The sequence below is a fragment of the Trachemys scripta genome, chromosome 11 (assembly GCF_013100865.1).
Source record: "Trachemys scripta elegans isolate TJP31775 chromosome 11, CAS_Tse_1.0, whole genome shotgun sequence".
Lineage (NCBI taxonomy): Eukaryota > Metazoa > Chordata > Testudines > Emydidae > Trachemys > Trachemys scripta.
In genome coordinates, this window is record NC_048308.1 from 40,529,292 (window position 1) to 40,551,408 (window position 22,117).

The following is a 22,117-nucleotide window of genomic DNA, read 5'->3' on the forward strand; positions in this document are numbered from 1 at the left end:
CACCTTCAAAGATGATCTTGAGAACTTAAATTCATAACTCTGCTAGTCACTAAAAACAAGACTAAAAAGACACTGGTTTTAAGGCTCATTAGAACTGTAACACACCTTACTGCCTGCTAACTCTTAATTTCCCACTTTATTTTAAGCACTACATGTGAACCCCTCATGCTTAACAGTATGTCCCACCTTGTACTTAGCTTGGACATTCTGGTCCCCTTCCTCAGACCTGAAGAACAACTCTGTGAAGACTTGTCCTTTCCACCAACAGAAGTTGGTACAATAAAAAAACTTTACCTCACATATCTTGTCTGTCTTTAGAAACACACATTTAAAAAAAAAAAAATCCAGCTTTATTTATTGCTATAAACTCTCTGCAGTAGGGTGGATATTTACATGAAATCAGCAGATAATAGTTTACCAAGCCCCCTTCCAAAGTGGGGAAACTCACAGAACACCAGTGTCCACCAGATGAAAATTAAACCAGTTGTGCGCATGACTGATGAAGTGCATTGTAGGCACTTTCTTTTTGATGGTTTTTCTTGTTACCAACACGGATAAATTTTAGTGAATTTGGTGACAACAGCTTATTTGAAGATTTATGTCGGGGGTTAACTGAGATCAAAGGAAAACCGGCCACTTGTTATATTTAGGGAGTGAATTGTCCTGCAAAACCTCAGACTCCACAGATTACTGTATATTCAAATAATTAAACATAGGCCAGCTCTACATTAAAAATATTAAGTTGACCCAGCTACATTGCTCAGTGGTGTGACAAATCCACACCTCTGAGGAACGTAGCTATGCTGATCTAAACCCTGGTGCAGACAGCACTAAATTCACAGAAGAATTCTTCCGTTGACCCGGTTACCGACTCTTGGGGAGATGGATTACCTATGCAGACGGGAGAACCCCTCCCACCGCTGCGTGAGTGGCTACACTTAAGCATTACAGTGGTGTAATTGCAGCACTGCAACTGTGCTGCTAAAGAATTTTAAGTGTACAGGTAGGCTTAGACAACACTTGTCAGCCTCCAGTGCTGGCCAAAGGTTAATTGAACTCTGTTCACCCTCATTGGTGGTATAGGGGCCTACTGCTCTAGAAAGTATTGATAATTTTTATTATAAGTTGGTGCAATTAAGTTAATTTTAACCATGTTTTACATTCAAGTGCTTCTTCACCTTGTTACACATTTTTTTACAGAAAAGGGCAGGTCTAGATCAAGAGGTAACAGTGTGCCTGCTGCACATAGTGTATGGCAAGATCTCTCTCTCTCCTCTAAAGAGTGGAGACAAAAAAAGCCAAAGAGACTAGATTGAGAACAGACATTAGAAAAGACAGCTGTGATAAACCATTATTTACCAGGGATAAATTGTGCCAAACACGCTTCTCCCACTAAGCTCTCCACCTTCCCATCCCTCCTACATCTCCTTTGTAAAATCCTAATTGAAGTACACGTGTATCATATTTCAGCCTTCTCCTACCTCTCTATCCCATGCTTTTAGTCTTTCGCCGCCAGTGCCCTTTTGTCTTGCTTCTACATTCCTTAGTCCAAATTTTTTTTGGTAATTATCTTTTTCACCATCCTCCACTATACAGTCCTTCACCTCTCGCCACAGATAGTATTTTTTCACCACATATGCAGAACAAAGTCAGTGGGGCCCTTATTGTCAGGACTGCATTCTGCTTTGTGCTGTCCCAGGGGTTTAGGGCTCAGCCTATCAACCTCCAAAGGTTTTGCAGAATAGAAGCAAGAAGGGAGAAGTGGGAGGAGCACTGCTGGCTGGGGATACGGAAGCAGTGAAAGCATCTGGGATAGAGAGACTGTCAAACAATGCATAAGGTGCGCGGGAGGAGAATCCTTTTGCTAAAGCAGTTTCACTGCCCTGCTGCTCTTGTGGTGGTCTGCAGGCTTAGGGAGGACAAAGGGGCTGTTTAGCCTGCAGACAAAGCCATCAGAAGGGGGATGGAAAAGACAGAAAGAAAGACAGAATAAAAAAAAATACTATTTTCAGTGGTGTGTGTATGTGAGGCCTGCTTTCATCAGCTGCACCTCAGTCAGCAAGAATAGGGTAGGCCAGGGGTCTCAAACTCAAATGACCACGAGGGCCACATGAGGACTAGTACATTGGCCGAGGGCCGCATTTACTGACACCTCCCCCCTGCCGCCCTCAGCCCCGCACCCACTCCACCCCGCCCCTTCCCACCCCTTCCCTGTCCCCATTCCCACCCCTTCCCTGAAATCCCCACCCCAACTCTGCCCCCTCCCTGCCCCCAGGGGGAGCAGGAGGAGTGTGGGGTGTGGCGGGGGCTCAGGGCAGGGAGTTGGGATGAGGGTTGCGGCAGGAGGAGGGGAGGGGGCCGCAAGGTGCTCGCGGGCCGCAGAAAATAACCCTGCTGGCCGCATGTTTGAGACCCCTGGGGTAGACAATGCTTATATGCCTATCCTAGACCAATCACCACTTCTCTGCTAAATCTCTGAATCTTTCTATTCCTAAAGTACATGCCATAGGCAATTTTTCCTGCAAGGTTTCACAAATGTTTGTTGATTTCAGTGAAAACTATTCCCACTGGGAGAAGAGCATATTTTAGTAGCTGTAGTATTCAAGTCACATTCACCTTAAAAGATCATGAAGTAATTTAATGCTTGTGAAAAAAGCAGGAGTCCCCTTTGTCCAGCAAACAGGTATGCGTCTGACAGTGCCAGTACAAGCTCTCTCACATGTCTAATCTGCTTCAACTCTCTAGACGTACAAATGTTTCATTAGCCGTTCAATTTTAGGTGCTCTGAGATTTACAACTAAGAAAAGGACACACTTCCATTATGAATACTCCTAGGCTCACAAGCTCAATAGCTATCAAATGGGTAGGCCTAAATTCTAGCAATCTGGAATCAAGTCAGATCTTTCAGTGGTATATTACTAATTCCCTAATGTTGGGTTTTAGGTTTATTTGCCCTTCAGGGGGCTCATGCAATAGACTGGTCTCAACAGAAGACCTAGTAATGGTTCGGAGTGTTCGCCCCTTAGCAGGTGGTCTACAACTCCACTGGCAATCATACAGATACACAGGAATGAGATTGATGAACTCTGGCAGGAGAACTACCTCTACCCCAGAATAAGTATGGTAACATGTTAGGCCTGTGTGCCAGAAGGACCAGAATATTTCTGCTCAAGAGCCAGTGATATGTTTGGTCAAGCAAAACTGTTTTCTGCTGAAGTAGTAGGGATAAAAAGGAAACTAGAGTACTGTGACGAAGTGGGGGGGTTTCTCGTTTTCTGTGGAGTTTCAATGGTTTGCATGCAGAGGGGGTGGGACTCAGTTTCCCTGGGTGTTACTGGTTTAACGAGGTGAGGGAAGAGGGAGTGTGTTTTGCAGAGGACCGGAGAGAGGACGTGGGGACCCAGCCGATGGCTGGGAGGATGGATACCCCAGCGACCGGTGACATGGCGACCCAGAGGCCCAGCTGAGGAGATGCAGCCTTTTCTGGCCAGTGGGAGGACAATGGGCTGCAGAGTGAGGACCCAGTGACCTAACCAGCCGGTTCCAGCCAGAGGACAGAAGCGAGGAGAGGAGGCCCGGTTTACAACCCTGTTTACCTGGAGAGAAGACAATGGACAGAGGCGGGGCCTGCGGCTGGTGATCTCAGATACCCAGCTGGGAGCAGGGGAGCTCTGGGCTGGAGAGGAGGAGCAGGCAGAGCCCACCTGGATGCAGGGAGACTGGGATGTGCTGGGCTGAGGGAGGCCAGGCCTGAGGCCCTGAGAGTTTCCTGTGCTGTGTTCAACTCTCAATAAACCCTCCTGTTTCATGCTGGCTGAGATTAACTCTGGTCTAGAGAACAGGGTTGCATCAACCCCTTCGGGGTGGAGGCCCCGGGGTTCAGAGCAAGTGGACTCCCTGAGGAGGCCCACGGCAGAGACAGACATGCTAAGGCTCAGAGAGGTGTGGATCCAGGAGGTGGAGGGGCCTGACCCCGAGAGAGAGTGGACCCCCGAGAAGGGCAGTCTCACTAAAAGGGGCATCCCCCATGGACCGCACGGGGCCAAGAGTGGGCACGATCTGAGAGTCCGTGACAAGTACTAATAAACAGTTCCAGCAAATAACTGGATTTGGGCAATTAAGCTGGAAACAGCACATGTTGGCATATATTCTTGCCTGTAGTGAGACCTACACCCAAATATAGGGTAACTGCCAGAAGGAAGCAGAACTATAAGAGAGACTGGATTCTATATCCTCAACTAGTCTTATTCTGAAAATGGAATTTATCAGGGCTGAACTACATGAACACTTATTCAAATTCCAAATTTCTACACTTCCAGAAAAGTGCCACAATTTAATAGAATGATTGTGTCACCTGGATCCCATTTTTAATATGGAAGAGAGTTACCAAATTTTCCTTTATTTGAATATCTTGCAATTAATCAATTGAGCTTCTTCTGGGTATATGTGCAAACCAGTTATATGAAAACTAAATTCCGCATTGGGAATTATCTGTTTTAGGTCACAAAAAGACAGCCTTGATTTAACGTTTTGGTCTAGGCCACTTAGGTCCAAATTCTGCAATCACTCATGTGGAGTGGTACTCAGACAAGTAGGCAGGCCAATTTCAGAGTGGATGTGGTCCATTCCCACTCTCTTAGTATTGATACCTCCTTCTCAATTATTGGGAGTGGACCACATCCACCCTGACTGAACTGGCCTCGTTAACACTGATTCTCAACTCCCTTCTCTTCATGTGTCAGTATATTTATGCCTGCATCTGTAATTTTCACTCCATGTATCTGAAGAAGTGGGGGGTTTACCCACGAGAGCTTATGCCCAAATAAATCTGTTAGTCTTTAAGGTGTCACCAGACTCCTCATTGTTTTTAATCCTACTGTTTAAGACTAGAACTATTTATTTAAAAAGCAACCGGCATTGCATTATTGCCACACATTTAGACTAACTCTTTTCTCCAGAGAAATGACTGCTATACAATTGTGGATCCACTAGATCTTTGAAGTAAACAGCTCTTCAGCTTTATAGATAGTTTCCATTTTCATCTATTCAAATATATATATATTTTTTAAATCTATCATGAGTGCAACATTAAAGTTGAGACCAATCTGGCCACACTTTCATCATTACTTATCCTCTTTTTAAGGGGACAGAATTCACAAGTATTGACATTTAAATGATAATTGAGTTTCTGATATCTACTGCACTTCTGACCAGTTTAAGTGAAGAGAAAACTTAATTAAGGTTTGCACATAATTTAAATGTTTCATTAATTTAATTACATTCATGCAGATTTACATTTATCATATGGATCAATTTGAAATTGATATTTAGTTGCACCAATAGTGAATTATATACTGCACAAACCAGTAGCAGATACTGGTTTTGGCTTGGAACTACTACCTACTTTGAATTGTACTACCCAAGCCAAACTTGAGAAACTAACAATATTCTTCTTGATGGCCTGATCTATAAGGTGAAACACATCTATTAAAGAAAATCAGAGACTAACAAATTTAATACTGGGCTGACAGCAAACTAGTCCAATTTTCACACAGCACTTTGAGCAGCAATGCCTATAAAGAGACTAGGAATATGTTTCCAGGCAGCTTCACTCTTCACCCAGCACTACTCAAATGCTCAGGAGAGCAGTGATGATCTAGCTCTGGTGCATCTGCTGATCTAACTCAAGAAAAAGAATGAGGACTAAAAGGATAAAAGATATGGGGTAGCTCAAACAGAAGTTAGGACTTGTGACAGGAATCACACTGAAATTCTATGACTGGTGTTATTCAGGAGATCAGAATACATGATCATAATGGTCCCTTCTGGCTTTAGAATCTACGACTATGATTAGGACAGATAAACATAATGCAGAAGAGAAGACAAAGGCTGCTGCCAAGACATCAGGAAACCAAAGGAGAAGGCTGTTTGTGAAAACATTGTCACGACAACGGTAAGCAAGGATGGGCTAGTAAAAAAAAAAAAAAAAACATGATAATTTTGGAAGATTGAGCAAAAGAAAAAGTGGATTTTATTCAACTGGAAGGAGAATTATACAAACAGCTTTAGTGGCAAATTATAATCTATTTAATGTTGTACAAATATCATCACCAGCATTCCAGAAGCTGTGACATGTGAGAAAGTGACTTGAAATAGCCAGGCTGGTTTAAAATTAGGCCTCCTCGAGCTCTTTCCTACTTCCCAAACAACAGATCACAAGCAAGTGTGGGAAAAGGATGAAAACTAAACAATGGTTTGACTATGTAGGAGTCTTCCAACCAGACTCCATAAAAGTAGTCAGGGCTACCATGCAACCAAAGATGTGGGAGCTTGGCAAGTCTTATATATGTGCTCAGCTGGAAACATGAATCTGTGATTGAAAATCATATCCCTCTGATTCCATAATTACTTGTAGTGAACACTAGACCCTGTGCAGCCCCATTGAATTGACTTGCTTTAAAAGCAAATTAGTCCGTAAAAAAAAAAAAAAAATTCTGGGCAATCTTCAGTTATATTCATCCAACGACACATTTAGATTTGAAATAGTGGCATTATTATTGTAGCGTTTCAGATTTACTTAACGTTATCAATTTTAACCAGGAGAATCATTTAAGTTTTCCAAAAAGACTAGTGTATTTATAGTCCATATTTCTGAATTAGAGCCATTCTACTTGATATGATAAATTTTACCTTCTCTTTTGGGGTGGGAGAGTGCATGTTTCTCAGCATAAACCTTTTCCTTAATGATTTTTAATACATAATCGTTTTCTATTTCACTAGCATGCATAGTAGTACAACCTTTAAATGGAAAGGTCTAAAACAGTTAAGAACCATCAGGTTTTAGTACTGCATAAAATATTCAGGTGATCTCTGAATTTACTTTTATCTCTAAAACATTACTCGGAGTGTTTTGGCTAGGTAAAGAAAAATACAAATGAGTTGGTAGGAAATCCAAATCAGTCATTACATAAAAAACTCTGAACAAAACTCTTGACTGCAAACTAGTATTCTGAGGGATTGCCACCCAGAAAAATCTCACATCTGAAGATACACAAGATGCATTCTGGAGCCAGATTCACACTATATCAACATCAAGCAGCATTAAATACTTAACTGGCTGAAAAAGCATTAAATTAATTCATCAAATAACAGACCCACTACTAAATAAAGAGCAACTAATAGGCACAATCCAATACCAATTCCCTCCATACCCCAAAAAATTTAATCCCAGTTTACCACACAATTCCCATAAAAAAAAAAAAAAAAAAAAGACAGATTCCTCTAATGGAATTTGTTGCTATAAATACTGATCTTTCATAAAGAGCAGCAATTTCACAGAGCTAGTACCTTGTCCAGGTCTTGGAGTTGCAGATGCTCCAGCAGATGGCAGTTCAACCTCCTGTCAATTATAGTAATATTATAAAAGTGTAGCATCGAGAAAACATTTTATAATAAATTAGTATTGATACCAGATTCCTACCTTTGCCTTCTTAGAATCTGGATCAAACCTTTCAAGAATTAATTTAGCAGTCTTATAAGTTTCCTTTTCCATTACTTCTTCAAGCTAGAAACAAAGGTTTCACAGGTCAAGACAGACTTCTTTAAAAAAAAATTTTTTTTCAAATGTTTATTTTTCTATTTACAAGCATCACATTAAAATTTGCAAAAGTGCAAAGCCTAGTCCAACCAAGCATTACTGTGCTCAACCACTTTGATTAACTGCATTCAAATGAAACAAAATCTAGTTTTAAAAAAATTGTTTCTAACTTGTACTCAACTGCTTTATTGCAAGGAAACACCAAATATTTGTTAATTGTTTACATATAATGAGGAGAATAATTACATGCACCAACTTCAATAATGGAATGTGCAAAAATCTATCAGCTATCATTATTGGAAGTTATTAGACATGACAAGCAAATGACAGGCAATTCCTCAGATTTATTTCCTCATAGCACTTAATGCTATTAATTTAAAGAAGGTCGTTAGCCAAGTGCTTTACAGAATAAAGTCTCTGTGCCAATTAACTGCTGTCAGCATCGATTTTAGATTATTTATTAGCAGAAGCAATTAGCTTGCTGCAAATGCTGTGAACACTCACTAACTGGGAGAACAGCCATGGAATTTGCTCAAGTGACTTTAAAGGCTAAACTCCATCTTTACGGTTACATTCAAACTGCTTTTCAGAAACAACTGAACATGTTAAGAATTTAAATAAAAATTTACTGAGTATTATGCATACTTTAGGGAGCATAATTAAAACACTTCATTATTACAGCATTTTATTTACAATGCACTCAAGTGGCTTTATAGCTAATACATGGGCTTAATTAAAAAAGTAATCACTAGTAAAGTATCTTTTTAGCGGTTAATAGCCAACATCAGAGGAAGCTGAACTTTAGAACACAGATACGCATAGTTATGACAAATGGCTAATATGTACAGTGAATATAAAGTATTTTACAGAGCCTCAGATGGACCTTATTCCTCAGATATTCCGGTATCAAATAATATTTTGTTTAGAGTACTATAGTTTCATATTATGTTTGGTTGCTGGTGTGAACAGTTGGTAACTTAAAAGGTCAGTGGCCACAAAATAAGTTCTGTCAAACAGTCATTTATCGCTGCTAAGAAATAAATTTACTGAGACTTCAGGACCACTAGTTTGCAGAGGGTGGGATGTCTGCAATTTTCATTTCTCACCTGCAGATTAGTGATAATGGCTTACAACTATAATAGTGCCTTCTTATCCAGATAGATCCCAGAACATGTGTAAATAAAATTCACTTCATTCACAATGGAAATGAAGCATCTGTTTAACAGCTCACAGCAACACTCACAATGGTTTAAGACAGGAAATGAAATATTATCCAGATTGTACATTAAGCACAACTGAAACCACTAAATGATTAGGGAAGTAAAAAGCAATTCCCTAAACTGAAATTTGAGCAGGATATTGGGGTTAGCAAAAAGTGCAATGGAGCTTTAGTATGAGATCAGAAATAAGGACCTAGAATACACATCCCTCAATAACATTTCTAAGGAGAAGGAGAGTCCAGAAGGGAAATCTCAAAGTGGCTGAAAGATCTGGGAAAGGAAGCTTGGGAAGGAGCCAGTTATGGTGACATATCACATTAGGAAGGCCAAATGAAGGAGTACCTTTGTCAACCTCTGGCTCCTCCCCCAACTCAGAAGCCCTGAAACTGGGCTAATTACTTGTTCCTGTTCATGCTAATGGAGAGCCGTTAAAAGATGGGTGTCATGTTTTCATTGCTCTTTGGTAGCCACACAAGGGAAGAGGAAACTGAAGACAAGTAGCCAGCACCACAAGAAGGCCTTTTCCATTTCCCTCCAGCAGATGACCTTAGGAGAGGCTCCACAACTATTTCAGCTCTCCTATAAAACTGACCCAGCCATGAGAGCTAGTAGACACTAACACTATCCCATCACCAAGGGGAAGCAATATTCTCTCATTATGCCCCTCTGCTTTCCTTTGGGGAGCAATAGGGGTCAATCTGAGGGGTGGTGAAGAAACAGCACAGACTCTCCATGCAGTCAACGGGTTGTAGTAGCCTTCTTCACTCAGACCTCTTGCTGGGAGCACTGCCACTGCAGCTCTAGATTGCTGAAAATACACTGGGAAAGGTGGATACCTTTCCAAGGCCCTCCCTGCCTTCAGTCTCTTGATCTCTACCGCCACAAAAATAGTATGTGAGCAATGCAAGCCTATCCCTGACCCCCCGTCAACATCAGTAGGGCACCGACAGGTAAGCAGCCTTGCTCCAAAGCATCACAGTGGCTTATAGGTAGCATGAAGTATCTGCCTAGTAAAGTTTTTACATGGTTCCAGTAGACTACAAACCTGGAAGTCCACTTTCAGTGCAAGTCTGCAGTTAACAGAAGTCTGGATTAACAAGGCTCTATTGCAATCTTTTTATGGACCAAGAAGGATTCCCCATTCAAATGATCTGATGCTTGTCATTAACCATCAGTAAGGGAAAATCTGCCAAATAAAATAAATTCTAGACCATTTTAAGATTAGACTCTCACTTAGTTATCCTGTGAAGATGTCTGAAATGTATTGTCTGCATAAATTGCATTGCAAGCCCCCTAGATATGAAGTGTAGTGCTAAATAGTGCTAAAATAAATGAAATATTGCAGAGGATCTTGCAAGAAGTCAATGAGAAATAAATGTTATATATAAGGATATAAGGAGATTTGGAGAAGAGGAAATGAAAGGAAGGAGATAGAGAACACTGCAGGGAGAAAGAAGGAAAAGAAGAAACTGTCAAGGCAATGCAGGAAAAGATGCACTATAATCTATTACAGAAAAGAAAATATAGAACAAAGCCAGAAAGGGAAATAAGATAACAAAAGTAACATTTTTTTAACCTCAAGTAAACAGAGTTAATTAATGATGTTACAATTAAATACAATTGTGTACTGTATTTTTAAATTATTGGGGTGTGGTTTTAGTGACATAGCAGCACAGATATTTTTCACCTTGACTAGTCAGCTTAGTCCTCATGCCAGTGGGCTTCAGGAAAGTTTTTCACGCCCTGATTAAATGGATCTACAAACTGATCCAACAGTCCCAAAACCATTGGCTTGATGGGACGTCCAAATAAACTAAAATGAGATTGATTTTCAAATGGAAGAATCAATTTAGGTTATTTTTGGTGAGGGACAAGACCTCAAATTACAAATTGTAAACACATTACAAAAAGATAGTTTCCTTTCTTTCCCACCTTATGTTCTATAGTCAATCTCAGTTAGCAGAGCTGGAGAGGGAATGTTTAACAGGATATAATGATAGATTTATTTGAAAAAAATTTACTCACTATTTTTTTCTTTTGGGATTTTAGCTCTTCTAATGATTCACCTAAAAAACAAGACTTATGTTAGTTTTTAATATTAAAAACGTGATAAATATATTTCAGCATAGATTAATTGAATATGTCTCACTTGTGAGAGCCAAACAATATTTTCATTCACTGGCCCCAAGTAATCCCAGTACGTTAGCAAATCCTTCTTGTGCTTAGTTTATTCTCACATAAGAGTTTTAAATAAGCCACCTAAACCTATTGGCAGTTTCAAGTTGTATTATAAAACCTTTTAAAGCACCACTTAATTAAACAAACTAGTACAGCACAAGTCCTGTTTGGACCTACATTAAAATTGGTGCAACAATAGCAATGTTTGCTTAAATATGTTGATTCAGTTGACTACAGAAAATCTTTTAGTTTGAATTTTAATACAGCTGTTTGAGTCCCAGATTCACGTGTTTAATACACTTTCTACAGTGCTGTTGTAGTTGTGTTGGTCCTATGATATTAAAGAGACAAGGTTGGTTAATATCTTTTACTGGATCAACTTCTGTTGGTAAGAGGGACAAACTTTCAAGCTTGCCTAGAGCTCTTCTTCAGGTCTGGGAAATGTACTCAGAGTGTCACAGCTGCATACAATAAGGAATTAACACATATTTCAAGGGACCATTCAAGGTGAAGTGGCCTGTTAACAATTCTCCAGTCATGAGGGTTAGGGGCTAGTGTATTACAGATTGTTGTAATAAGCCATAAATCCAGCGTCTCTATTCGGTCCATGATTTTTAGTGTTTAGCAAAGTTTGTCTCTCTCACCATCTAATATATTTTATTCAAGTCTCATGCATGCTAGTTGCAAATACTAGATCATTTCCAAACTTATCAATGGGATCTATATATTTCATCCTGACAGCATTTCCAAAATATAACAAAATCCCAGTTTTATAAGAGAAGGTATGACTACCAGAAGTTCATCTCATTACTACAGAATAGAAGGGACAGTGTTACAGCCAGTAAGCACAACATCTAACCTTTATCTCTAAGAGAAAAAAAAATTAAGTCAAATGCATGTGGGATTTTTCCTGAAAGTCAATACTAGTAGTTCAGTACTTATGGAAAACTCACTGTAATAAGTCAGAATGAATTCCCTGGATACTACCAATTCTCTGCTACCTCCTTTATAGGTGAACAATGCATTCTAACAAGCAAAAAAATATAAAAGGTATTTACAGTTATTTTTCCTCCCTTAGTGTTATTTAACAGCTTGCTCGGTACAGCTCATTTTCTGGGCTCAAAATTTATTTTGCAGCATCAGTTTTTCACAAAGATAGTACATAAGCGAGAAAAGGCTATAGTGACAAGAAAACTAAAATTATGGAATTACATAACCATTATTTAAGCCATCGCAAATACATAAAAGAAGACTACTGGAATAAGATTACATTATCTATGAATTGTTACTCAAAATTTAAAAGAGTTTACATTAGTGTTTGTGTTCTCAGATGACATTTCAATTCTTGCTGATTTAGTAGGTTTCTTTCATCAAAACAAAGATATTTTATTTGTTAATTTATAACATCCACCACAAATGTATTTAATTGGGCACACATACATAATTTAAAACAATTTATACAAAGCGACAGCTATCACCAATCCAGTAACCTCGTCCTCAGAAAAGATCAATAGGTATGGTGCAAGGCCTAGAAACCCACTGTTGTTGGGCCAGCTGGGAGGAGTAGTTTCCAGAGCCATAGAGCCCCCAAATGATTAAATATTAAGGCAGTTTGCTCACACACTGTGACACTGACAGACTATGGACTGGTATGTGACCCATAACAACTTAACAAGAGGCACTGAATAGTAAACAGGGCCATTCCTTGTAGATAGTTATCAAAGCCATGTTAAGTAGACTTGAATCTTTAACATGTTTGCCTGTATTGCTGGAGAATCAAGAGTAGATACTAACTGTATTTGTCTGTGTTTATCTATATCTTGTTAGAAGTTTAACAATGTGATTTAATTTGTTTGTAGATGCTAAAATCCTGTTTCTATCTTTTAATGACGTGTTACTGTATTCTATTGAATCAAAGACCAAAGATATAATATATAAGATATTGTAGGAAGTAAACTATTTACTTTGTCTTCAGCTTACACTGTCTATGCCATAATGAACTGTCTTGATAGTTTGAATGGTTAATTGCCCTATGTTAATTAATACAAATAGTTACCTATGTATGCATATGAAGCATAAGATTAGCTTCAAAGCAACAATATACATTACCTAGTCTTCATCAAAGGAAGGCCCTTCTGTGATGATTGCTGTCAAGAGGCTATCAGCCTGATAAAGAACTATAAAGGAAGCTTTGGGCCTGATCCTTTTTATCTCACATCTGCTTAAACTTTGACAGGGAAAGTCTAAGCCACAAGACCTCCAAGGCCTTCAGGTTTACTCTGGGTTCACCCTGGAATTCTCACAGAAGGAAACTCTGCACCTGGACTGCCTATTGGACTATAACCTTTTACATTGATTTCAGAAAGACTTTTACAAATCAGCATTCTCACCATCTCTGCTATGAAACAAACGTAAGGTTTTTATACACATTTGTATGTATATTAACTATATATAACTCTCTTTTTTCTTTTAGTAATAAGTCTTAGATCTAGTTAATAAGGATTGGCTGTAAGAATGTATTTGGGTGAGATCTGAAATATTCATTGACCTGGCAGGCAATGTGTCCGCTCTTCTGGAATTGGTAGGACTAAGTATGGTGAATACAGTTTTCAGTAATCTCTCACTATATTAGACTTGGCTGTCTGGATAGGAGCCAAAGGGTGGATTGCTTAAAGGGGGACTGTATTTTGGCTTCTTGGTAACCAGTGTGATATTACAGAAGCTAGTTGGCTACCGGCTTAGTGAATCTAATTATAGAATAAACCACCGGTTTTGGAGATTGTCTGCCCTATTCCTTGCCATTTGCACTGAGAAAGCATTCTCAATATGACCCCTCCAGGCACCATGGTCACACACACCATTACTGAATTTGACTGCCACAGCAAATTACGAGAGAGGCAGCCTCCCAGATAGCCCACACCATTTAAGACTACAGATCAATGACAACAACTCAAACTGCACCCAGAAGCAATATGATGCCAGTACAGTTGAACAATTGGAAGATGTTCCAGTGGTTAATACTATATAACAGACAAGCAGCTACATTCTTCACCAAGAGCAACTTCCCAGTGGTCTTCAACTGCAGCCCCAATGAGCACTGCAGTATTTTTAAAACATAGAATCATAGAACTGGAAGGGACCTCAAGAGGTCATCTAGTCCAGTCCCCTGCACTCAAGGCAGGACTAAGCATTATCTATACCATCCCTGACAGGCATTTGTCCAACCTGCTCTTAAAAATCCTCAGTGATGGAGATTCCACAACCTCCCTAGGCAATTTATTCCAGTACTTAACCATTCTGACAGTTACAAAGTTTTTCCTAATGTCCAACCTAAACTGCCCTTGCTGCAATTTAAGCCCATTGTTTCTTGTCCTATCCTCAGAGGTTAATAAGTACAGTTTTCTCCCTCCTCCTTGTAACAACCTTTTATGTACTTGAAAACTGTTATGTCCCCTCTCAGTCTTCTCCAGACTAAACAAACCCCATTTTTTCCACTCTTTCCTCATAGGTCATGTTTTCTAAACCTTTAGTCATTTTTGTTGCTCTTCTCTGGACTTTCTCCAATTTGTCCACATCTTTCCTGAAATGTGGTGCCCAGAACTGGACAATACTCCAGTTGAAGCCTAATCAGCGTGGAGTAGAGCAGAAGAATTACTTCTTGTGTCTTGCTTACAATACTCTGCTAATACATCCCAAAATGATGTTTGCTTTTTTTGCAACAGCGTTACACTGTTGACTCATATTTAGCTTGTGATCCACTATGACCCCCAGATCCCTTTCCGCAATACTCCTTCCTAGGCAGTCATTTCTCATTTTCTATGTGTGCAACTGATTGTCCCTTCCTAAGTGGAGTACTTTGCATTTGTCCTTATTGAATTTCATCCTATTGACTTCAGACCATTTCTCCAGTTTATCCAGATCATTTTGAATTTTAATCCTGTCCTCCAAAGCACTTGCAAACCCTCCCAGCTTGGTGTACTCCCTTTGCCATTATCTAAATCATTGATGAAGATATTGAACAGAACTGGACCCAGAACCGATCCCTGTGGGACCCCACTTGTTATGCCCTTCCAGCATGACTGTGAACCACTGATAACTATTCTCTGGGAATGATTTTCCAACCAGTTATGCACCCACCTTATAGTTGCTCCATCTAGGTTGCATTTCCCTAATTTGTTTATGAGAAGGTCATGTGAGACAGTATCAAAAGCCTTACTAAAGTCAAGATATACCACATCTACCACTTCCCCCCTATCCACGAGGCTTGTTACCCTGTCAAAGAAAGCTATCAGGTTGGTTTGACACGATTTGTTCTTGACAAATCCATGCTGTTATTTATCACCTTATTTTCTTCTACGTGTTTGCAAATTGATTGCTTAATTATTTTCTCCATTATCTTTCCGGGTACAAAAGTTATGCTGACTGGTCTGTAATTTCCCAGGTTGTCCTTATTTCCCTTTTTATAGATGGGCACTATATTTGCCCTTTTCCAGTCTTCTGGAATCTCTCCCTCTTCCATGACTTTTCAAAGATAATTGCTAACGGCTCAGATATCTCCTCAGTCAGCTCCTTGAATATTCTAGGGTGCATGTCATCAGGCCCTGGTGATTTGAAGACATCTAACTTGTCTAAGTAATTTTTGGCTTGTTCTTTCCCTATTTTAGAGACTCCGATCCTACCTCGTTTTCACTGGCATTCACTATGTTAGATGTCCAATCGCCACCAATCTTCTTGGTGAAAACCGAAACAAAGAAGTCGTTAAGAACCTCTGCCATTACCACATTTTCTGTTATGGTCGTTCCCCCCTCATTGAGTAATGGGCCTACTCTGTTCTTGGTCTCTCTCTTGCTTCTAATGTATTTGTACAATGTTTTCTTGCTTCCTTTTATGTCTCTGGCTAGTTTAATCTCGTTTTGTGCCTTGGCTTTTCTAATTTTGCCCCTACATATTTTTGTTATTTGTTTATATTCATCCTTTGGAAACTCAGTCAAATTACACTTTTTGTAGGACTCTTTTTTGAGTTTTAGATCATTGAAGATCTCCTGGTTAAGCCAGGGTCATCTCTTGCCATACTTCCTATCTTTCCTACGCAGTGGGATATTTTGCTCTTGTGCCCTTAATAATGTGTCTTCGAAAAACTGCCAACTGTCTTCAATTGTTTTTCCCCTTAGACTTGCTTCCCATGGGATTTTACCTGCATGGGCAATTAAAGTGACCCAGGCAATAAAAATTAACAGATTACAAGTGGAAAGGAAAGTGATCCACAAGTTAACCTCACGGAGCACCTCCCAGTGGTGGTTAAAATGACCTCCCTGTGGCAATTCCTGGAACTCACTATTAGGAAAGTGTCATATTTTAGCGCTCAGCTAAATTTAGCAGATGAAAACAACAAGGACTCAGTACCATATAGCCAGTATTTTGGAACCAGTGTTATTTAAATAAAAAAAAATTTTAAAGTCCTAAGGGCTAGACTAGGTCCAGAGCAGAGAAAGCACATCAAATGTCTAACCAAACAGATTAAGAGATACTAGTGACATGGATCCCAGACACCCTAGAAACAAAGGTCTTAAAGTATTCCCAAATGAAGGCCTCTTGAAGGAAGAGTTATCTGCATTCTCCTGACACACATTTTAATAATGGACACTGAAATCCCCCCGACCACATCACCTGAAGATCCAATCTCTCAACCTATTACCATCACCTCTGCCTTAGTCAAGGTAATCTTCAACCATCCTACTCTCCTCCATGTTCTGTTTTTGGTCAAACGCTGAGAAAGCAAGGAAACCACCACGTGCATCTGATGAAAGTGAGACCAAGCTTCATCAAGCATATGATGGTGGGTCAATTCAACAGTCTCATTATCCGTCCTCCCCCAACAGCCACACACAGAATATCAAGCAGTATGTAAACCATTCACCTTCCCCTGCAAAATATAAATTCCCCCACTACAGCTTGTGGTGAGAGAGAAAGAGACAAGATAAAAGATTGGCCTCCCAGAATAGCCCCATCTAGAACAAAAATAGAAACTCCCACCCCACTGTCACTAGGATTAAGTTTAACAGTTGTACTCAGAAGGAAAAGGGTATGGAGGAAGAGAAGTCTGAGCTAGTCTGTTTAGTTTTTGGCCAAAATTGTTCAGTTTAAGATTACAACCTAGTGTCCTTTGCCCATTCAAATTCCCACTGCTTTCAGGTAATCCAAGCTCTATTAACAAATAAAATTTGACACTAGCTTTTTAATTAAGGTAGAGAGCTTTGTCCTTCCCATTTCCTGGAATGGTTAGACTTAGTTCATATTGGCATGTTCCAAGTTGCATAAAAATTCCCTCAACACACAGGTTTAACAAAAAGTATTAAGTTAGTCTGTTGAGTTTAAAACTTCTGTAAACTTAAAATATCCAGGCAAACTACACAGATACTGCAGAAAGTGAAAAAAGTGCAACATATTAGCACAAGACACTGATACACTTTCATCTCTAAAGAAAATAATCCTGGAACACATTGAAAAATAAAGCTATAGGTATATTTATATCTAAAACATTTAAGCAGTGTTGAATCAGAGGAAAGATGCTCAAAAAGTTATGTTGCTTAACTTGGTAAATTACAAGGAGTTTCAAATAACCCAAGTACAACTCTTGAATCTCCTTTGAGTCATAAGACACAGGGCCAAATCTCAATTCTCTTTACCTGTTTCGCATACATCAGTAAGGTGTGTTGAAGGCAATCTCGCCTTTAATGAAGAGGTCTCTTCATGAACTCTAAATGATATGGACAGGCCCGCCACCACAAATGCCTGTTTTTAAATTTTGCCTTAGAATTTATCCTTTTATTAGAACTCTGGCCATCCCTTTTGAACATTCTGAATTATTCTCATGCCACCTATCTGTACTACTATAAAAAAAAAAAAAAATCAGGAATTCCCATTGCAGTGGATAGGCAGCTCTCAAAATACAACATATTAATATTGCATCAAGAAAATGATGCTTGCCTGTCTCACTTTCCCATTTAGAAGATGCTGCTGCTTTTTAATAGCATACTATTACAGCCATGCTACAAACAATGAAGATTGCAGTAGCCTTAGAACTTATTTCATATAAACAGTCTCTGCCCTTACTCATAGCATGAGAAAGTTAAGACAGTCAAAATACCGCCAGAGTACTTGTAGTAACATTTTTGAAGCTCTATATTCAATCGAGCTTATATTCTAGTCAGGGGGCCATATGAGTCTCTCACACAAAATCATAGAGTTTAAGGCCAGAAGGGACCACTAGATCATGTATTCTTATCTCAAAAGTAAATGAAACCCAAAGGAGATTGGACTATTGTATGCCACAGGCCATTTTAGAGATGGGAAGAAAAGAGATTAAGTGACTTTCCAAGGAAGTAAGTGGCAGAAACAGAATTTAAGAGTCTACCAAGTCCCAGTTCTGTGCCTCAATCAAGAAGTCATCATTCCTCTCCTGGAAGTTAATATAAGTACCTGTATACCATTATATTGAGTCTCAGTCCTACTAATTAGTTCCACAGCATTTGAAAAAGACTGAAAAGATACTTACTGTTTCTTTCTGTTCTTTTGGAAAAGAAGAAAATGAGCACTGTTCTTATAAACCAGATTCTGCGGGGTGGGAAAAGAAGTTATTTTACTTTAAGACTAATAAAACAACTCAAAATAGTTGAATTTGTAATGGGAAGCTAACTTCACCCTCAATTATGGAGTGACTAGCACTCCTCCAAAACAGTTTACAAGTAGCCTATTCTGAAGGTTTAATAGAAACTCAAGTTTCACAGAACAGCTAGTGTCGAACATTTTCACAAAAGGTGGCATTGTTCCCCTCCAACATTTCTTGCAAATGTTGCAAAGGACACCAACAGAAAAAGTAACATTACTCCTAGGTCACATTTCCCTTGTAACACCTCGTTTTCAAAGTAGATTATCTATAATCACTTCCTTCAAGGAAAGCATCCTTAGCAACTATGCAGAAAATAGTGAAAATCTTCACAAATCTATTACAAAGTGGGAAGTTATGAATGATGCGCCAGCATTTCCTCCCATCACAGCACTGATTTACATAAAATCAGTCATGTTTCTATTAAAATATAATGAAACAAATTATTACTATGTGAAGAGCTAATGAAGAAGCAGCCACAATGGCAATGTCATATTTCATGGGGAAGTTGTAATATATACCCTCCAAAAGTAAATCAGTAAAACCTATAATAATAAGAATTTTAAAAATAAACGACTGGCACATATTTAGTCACATATTATAATATGTAAGGATTCAAGCAAGGATTGATTTTCATGTAGAAACATTATAAATTCAAGGACTATGCTGCTCAAGTAATCTGCTGCAAACAACTTCATTTGCAGGTTACTCCTTGAAATAGTTATCAGACATATACGAACCTGAGGACTAGACTTACCAGCTATACTCAAAAAACTGAAGATTTGGAAGGTTAATGGGGAGGGGTCATACCAGAAAGGTCCACAAAAAAACGTTATTGTGCACTTGCTACATTAAATCTTTTTCCAAGCAGAAGAGTAAACTGACATTATTCTTGTCAGAGTCCTGTAAAATTGAATAGCAGCAGTGATGCTGACCCACCTCTTGTCAGTTTTATCCTGCTGCTTCATAAGACTATGAATATTAGCAGAGACAATGGAGCAGTTTATCTGCACTCTTAGGAAGAAAAAACTGCACTGATTTACATTCATTTTACAGTAGTAAGGTTCTCCTTTCAGGCATAAGGATTAGAAACTATTATTTTAAAAAAATAACTTAAATACTACTTAAACTGATGCTTTCAGCCCCTCTTGCTTGTTGTCAGGAAAATCTACCAACTCCCTAGTGGCAAGTAGATTTTCAAGCCTCACTGAGAATTTTATATAAAACCCTGTTTGTCATAGGCACTATATAAAAATCCAAAGGCAGACACAGAATTAAATGAAGCCAATAATAAATATTAGAGGTCTGCACGAGGTTAAAGCAAAGAGTTACCAAAAATCATGTTTAGCATCACAAAGAATAAGCACATTTTAATGTAACACATTAATATCGCTGTTTGATAAGCACATACTTAGCATTTATATATTACATTATAAAAATGCTTACAACAATTAATAGGCACACAATCCCTGAGAGATAAGTTAGTTAACTACTATCCCAACTTTCCAGATGCAGGTGTCAAGGTATGTAGGTGAAGTGACTGCTGAAGGTCACAGAGAACAAATCATTGACAGAGACAGGATTAACAAAGGCATACTATACTGACATTCCGCTTTCAAATTCATGGTTTAATAACTATTTTTAAAATAGCTATAAAGTAGTATAAGGATTGCTGACATATTCCTTATATGTCATGTGAGTGGCACCTATTCTCTATAAAGTGATGATACAACGATGCATCATATGTCTATAGGGTCTTAAATTGTTTTGGAGAGTAGGCTATAAACCCAGAAGCATTAGTTCCTTTAACAATTATGTATTTTTTCCCAAGCCAAGTTTCTTTCCCCCAACCCCCACCACCTAGTACTATATGTTGAGCAACCAGATAGTGCTATTAATACTGAAGTTTCCACTCTAAATTCTCTTTTTTAGGACTATAAAATGTCCACTCCAGCTCTCAAATTTAAAAGGTTAAATGAAGAATCTTATCAATTTAATTATCAGAGAATTAAACTATTTAAAGTTTCAGCTGAAGGAATGAGACAAAATAATTCTGAATGGAAGTAGCTGCAGTTTCAAGAAGCGAGGCCTTCTTATGTGCCACTGTTTTTCCCAAGTCTTCAGTTATTTAAATGTAGGTATTTCAAAGTTAAACATGCTACATATTCCTAGAACCTAGCTCACTGTACCAGCATCAGTAACATGCTCAGACCTTGTGGGAGCGACATAACACAGTACTGTTATTGAGTGACTGCAAGGTGGGGGAGGCAGACATTTTCCAGTTTGCTTAAGGCAGAAAAATCTCTCGAGTTAGTACTGGATGGCACCAGGCATTCAACATAGGTTCACCTTTTGACTGAGAGAGAAGACATGCTGGCAGCTGCTTGCCATTCATACCTGCCAGAGAAAACTGAAGGGGACTGGATTCGGGGGGGGGGGGGAAATCAGACACATGCTTCCAAGTCATAAGAACCTAAATTTAATTTTAAACATTCATATGCTTGGTGGTTGCCTGACCCAGGATTTCATGGAAGCCTATCATTCAAAAATGAAATGTGTACTGAACTTAGAAAAACAGGAGAACAAAAGATCCATTAGAAGATCAGACTAGTAGAAAAAGACAGGCCCTTGAACATGGCAATACAGTAACTTCTCACTTAACGTCCTCCCACTTAACGTTGTTTCAAAGTTACATCGCTGCTCCATTGGGGAACATACTTGTTTAAAGTTGTGCAATGCTCCCTTATAACGTCATTTGGCTGACTTTACAAGAGAGCATTGCACAAGTTCTTCTCCTCCTCCCCCTCCCTTCTTCCCTCCCTCCCAATGCTTAGGACTTTCTGGGAGGAAGGGAGGGAGCTGCCCCGTCTCACAGGGCTGCATTCCGAAAGGGACTTTAGAACTGCAGGCCAGGGCCCCGGGGCCCCTTAGCCCAGGGCCTTGCAGCCCCTAAAGCCCCTGCATTCCGGGTGGCCCCGCCTGCCAGGGTGGCGGGGGGCAGCTCCCAAAATTGCGGCCATGGGGGTGGTGCTGTGCTGCACAGAGCCACCTGCACACCCGCTGCACCAAACAGGAGCTGCGCCAGGTAAGTGCTCTGCACCTTCTGCCTGCCCCAGCCCTGAGCCTCCTCCCACACCATCTTGAGCGCCCTCCCGCACCCTAACTCCCTCCCAGACCCCGCACCCCACCCTGAGCGCTTTCCCACACCCTAACTCCCTCCCACACCCTACACCCCCAGCCCTGAGCCCTAGGGTAAGCCGGGGTACCTCCCCACCACAGTACAGTATATAATGCCTTTTGTCTGCCCCCAAAAAATTTCCTTGGAACCTAACCCCCCGCATTTTTCAGGAACATAAGTACATCTTTAAGAGAGGAGTTACTGTACTCACTTCTACACTCATTTGCCACATTTGAATATGAGAGAGAGGCTGGCATAAATAGCAGGCTAGCTAAAAA

General features: G+C 39.6%; 1 protein-coding gene across 5 annotated transcripts in view; it reads right to left on the reverse strand.

The window, feature by feature from the left end:
* Positions 1-22,117, reverse strand: part of LNPK (lunapark, ER junction formation factor) — a 69,762-nt gene that overhangs the window by 35,113 nt on the left and 12,532 nt on the right. For 4 of the 5 annotated variants that reach the window (XM_034785429.1, XM_034785430.1, XM_034785427.1 and 1 more), the window contains exons 5-8: positions 18,551-18,609; positions 10,843-10,883; positions 7,481-7,564; positions 7,348-7,399 (exon numbers count right to left, since the gene is read on the reverse strand). In XM_034785429.1, the coding sequence (XP_034641320.1) occupies positions 7,348-7,399; positions 7,481-7,564; positions 10,843-10,883; positions 18,551-18,609 (236 nt within the window). Of the gene's footprint in view, positions 1-7,347; positions 7,400-7,480; positions 7,565-10,842; positions 10,884-18,550; positions 18,610-21,010; positions 21,072-22,117 lie in introns of all 5 variants that reach the window. The other variant, XM_034785431.1, reaches the window with a different exon arrangement.